A 3,772-nucleotide genomic window follows, 5' to 3' on the forward strand; every position below is an offset into this window, starting at 1 on the left:
CCGTAGAACAAAGAAAAATTTCAAGACAATAAAACCATCGCAGGCCTGTGTAATGGAATTGTTGCGTGTATTTCTCTATTAAATGTGTTTGTTTTTGTTTTTTTATCTGCAGGCTAAAAAATTTGTTGAAAGTGCACCTATAGTGGTTAAAGCAGATATTCCGAAAGATGAAGCCGAGAAACTGAAGGAAGCCCTAGAGGCAGTAGGTGCAACCTGTGAGGTAGAATAAAAAAAATCGGCAGATGGAAACGAAAGGAAAATGTGTTAATACAGAAACAGTAGTGTTAGGAAGTGACTTCTATTATCATTAAAAATGCCATTTCAAGTAAGATAATTATGTGCTGGTTTCTTCTGTGCAGAAACAACTTTAATACCAAGTGAAATAGGTATGGAATATTTTGAAGCACGTGTATTATACATTACTTACACTGTAGAAAGCTTCATGCATTTGTCTGCCACATCATACAAAAAGTGTAATGGCTAATATCTGTTTTTTGTTAGTATAGAATAAATTTCTTTTTCAAATCTTCTGTGTCATCATTCAGAATGATTGATGTGTTAAGGAAAGAGCTAACGTGTTGAATACAGCTTTTATTATGCCAAATTTTGTTATATAACAAGAACATATGTCACTTTAAAGTAGATTATGTACACTTTTTTTTTACTGATATTTTTTCATAAAGATTAGGCTCAAAACATTTTGTAAAGGACTCTTGAAGTCCCAAGTACAATAACACAGAAGATAATGGTTACCTCGTCACACTCAGAAATATGTTCACTGATGAAACAGAAGATAATGGTTACATCATCACACTCAGAAATATGTTCACTGATGAAACAGAAGATAATGGTTACTTCATCACACCAGAGAAATATGTTCACTGATGAAATAGAAGATAATGGTTACATCATCACACCAGAGAAATATGTTCACTGATGAAACAGAAGATAATGGTTACCTCATCATACTCAGAAATATGTTCACTGATGAAACAGAAGAAAATGGTTACCTCGTCACACCAGAAATATGTTCACTGATGAAACAGAAGATAATGGTTACCTCATCACACCAGAAATATGTTCATTGATGAATCAGAAGATAATGGTTACTTCATCACACTCAGAAATATGTTCACTAATGAAACAGAAGATAATGGTTACTTCATCATGTTCAGAAATATGTTCACTGATGAAACAGAAGATAATGGTTACTTCATCATGTTCAGAAATATGTTCACTGATGAAACAGAAGATAATGGTTACATCATCACACCAGAAATATGTTCACTGATGAAACAGAAGATAATGGTTACATCATCACACCAGAAATATGTTCACTGATGAAACAGAAGATAATGGTTACATCATCATGTTCAGAAATATGTTCACTGATGAAACAGAAGGTAATGGTTACATCATCATGTTCAGAAATATGTTCACTGATGAAACAGAATATAATGGTTACATCATCATGTTCAGAAATATGTTCAGTGATGAAACAGAAGATAATGGTTACATCATCATGTTCAGAAATATGTTCACAAATTCCAAATCAAATAAAACATGAGGCTTTCATCATCTTTACCTCACTTGAGGTACTGACTTTCATCGTGCCCCCCAGTGGCATAGTGGTATGTGTGCAGACTTACAACACTAGAAACCGGGATTCGATACCTGTGGTGGGCAGAGCATTGATAGCCCATTGTGTAGCTTTGTGCTTAACTTCATAAACAAACAAACAAACATGCTTTCGTGATTTTACGTCACTTGTACCTCGTTTAATTTATTGATAACTGTTATTTAAAAGAGGAAAAATATATAAATATATTCATGATATATTCACGAAATTCTCAGCAGAAGGGAAATACATAATGTAACATGTTTCATAGAAGTACTACATTACTGCATCGTGGTTCTGTATAAATAATATGAAACACGGAATATGTAAAAAAAAAAGACTGTTTTAACGGGCAAGTGAAATATACAGTTAAACAGAATACATTACCATTATTAACATTTTTTATTTTGTTGATACTGAAGTCGCACGTTGGTTTTCAAAACACGTTTATAATAATTTTACCTTGCATACATTGATTTACGTGCATCTGACATGAAAAACATATGAGCGAATTGTAAAGTTTAACGTTTGATATTGATCCAACCGTGTGATGAGACGCATTGTTATCTTTAAACCATTTTATTGTTTCATCAAGATAAAACTCGTTGTTATCTGTAAACAGAGTAACAACATTTTTTTTTATATTTGAAAAATTATGCATTCTTGTTATTTAGAAGTTGAAGCTTAAAAAAGCTACAAGTATAAAATCTTTTCAGAAGCAATGTTAAATTTTTTTAGTGTATCTTTTTGAAATTAAGAGCCTTTTTAAGTAACATTATAAAGTAATGTACTTAAAAATGAAAATTTGTGAAATTCTAATGTTATTTTGTATTTTTTTTTAAATAGCTTAAGACCATCGATTCTGTTATGTACGGAGATAGGTTCTTTGTAAGGCTTAGCATCCTTACTCGTGTTGCATCAAGAAACTTTTGAGATATTTTTTGTGACTGTAGAGTAATGAACTGTTAGAAGATTTGTGTTCCTGGCATATAGATTGTGGAAATTTGAGAATTTTAGTTTATGAATTAGTACTGAGTGGAAGTATAAAAATGTACAATAATATGTCGGCCACACCGTTTCTTTTATACTCAGTGCCGATGAAGCCTTTCGCACAATACCAGGACTCTTCAGACTGGTTGGTGTACGACAGATATAGCTAATGGATAAGTTAAGTTTTGTCGTATTTATGGGCTTTGAGAGATTCGTTATTAGATAGACGTCTGACTATGAAAAGAAAAGTTCAGAAAATTTGATTGTCTTTCCCGAGTTAAACATCAAAATTGACAACTCATATTTCGCGATTCAGTCAAGAATTTTTTTTTTATTTGACCGCTTAACAATCTGCACGGTGACAAACCGGTGCATTGTACCATTAAAATAGAGAGAGAGAGAGAACGCAAGTAAGAACACTAGATGTGTATGAATTTACTGAAAAGATATGTTATCATTGAGACTGATACGTGCACGACTTTAAAACAGTGCTAAATTAATTCTCGATAAACAAGCTAAGGTTCTGATTGCCCCCCTGTAGCACAGCGGTATGTCTGCGGAGTTACAACGCTAGAAACCGGGTTTCGATACCCGTGGTGAGCCGAGCACAGATAGCCCATTGTGTAGCTTTGTGCTTAATTACAAACAAACAACAAAGGTTCTGCTTAACAGGACATATAGCTGGCGCCATCTATCTTTGGTACTGAAAAATACAATATTGTGTAAGGTAAACTCGTTTCTACAGTCTTTCGGGAATGCAAACCGTGGGTGTGTTAGAATAGATTATTTATTGTTGACATAAAGTAACGAGTAGCTTAAATTTACTTGTCACAAATTTCACAGTAACAGTTCAAGTAAAATAATGTAAACTAGGTAATTTTCTCTCTTGTTTTGTGCTTTATCATTCGATGTTTGATACATTTTCCTCTATCTCCGTTCTGACTGAATTTGCCAATTTCAACTGTTCCTAAGGCTCTAAGGTCAATTCTGCGAGTGTTTCCTTACACGGTGCCACAAAATGCTCACAATAAACAATGCGATTCCCATGCTGCAGCAAAGAAATGCGATGGACATTGCGGTGGTCATATAGTGCTCCAGTTATTTATTGGTAACCACGTGCGAATGACCACCCCATCCACTGGACGTAACACCAGCCAATTTCTT

At 33.8% G+C, this 3,772-nt stretch overlaps 1 protein-coding gene across 1 annotated transcript in view; it reads left to right on the top strand.

Annotated features, from left to right (window-relative positions):
* Window positions 1-525, top strand: part of LOC106472766 (39S ribosomal protein L12, mitochondrial-like) — a 12,988-nt gene extending 12,463 nt beyond the window's left edge. Inside the window, exon 5 of the mRNA XM_013933423.2 lies at window positions 113-525. Within this exon, the coding sequence (XP_013788877.1) occupies window positions 113-229 (117 nt within the window). The 3' untranslated portion in view covers window positions 230-525. The remainder of the gene's footprint in view (window positions 1-112) is intronic.
* The last annotated feature ends 3,247 nt before the right edge of the window (window positions 526-3,772 follow it).

Source organism: Limulus polyphemus, unplaced genomic scaffold, assembly GCF_000517525.1.
Source record: "Limulus polyphemus unplaced genomic scaffold, Limulus_polyphemus-2.1.2 Scaffold5591, whole genome shotgun sequence".
NCBI lineage: Eukaryota > Metazoa > Arthropoda > Merostomata > Xiphosura > Limulidae > Limulus > Limulus polyphemus.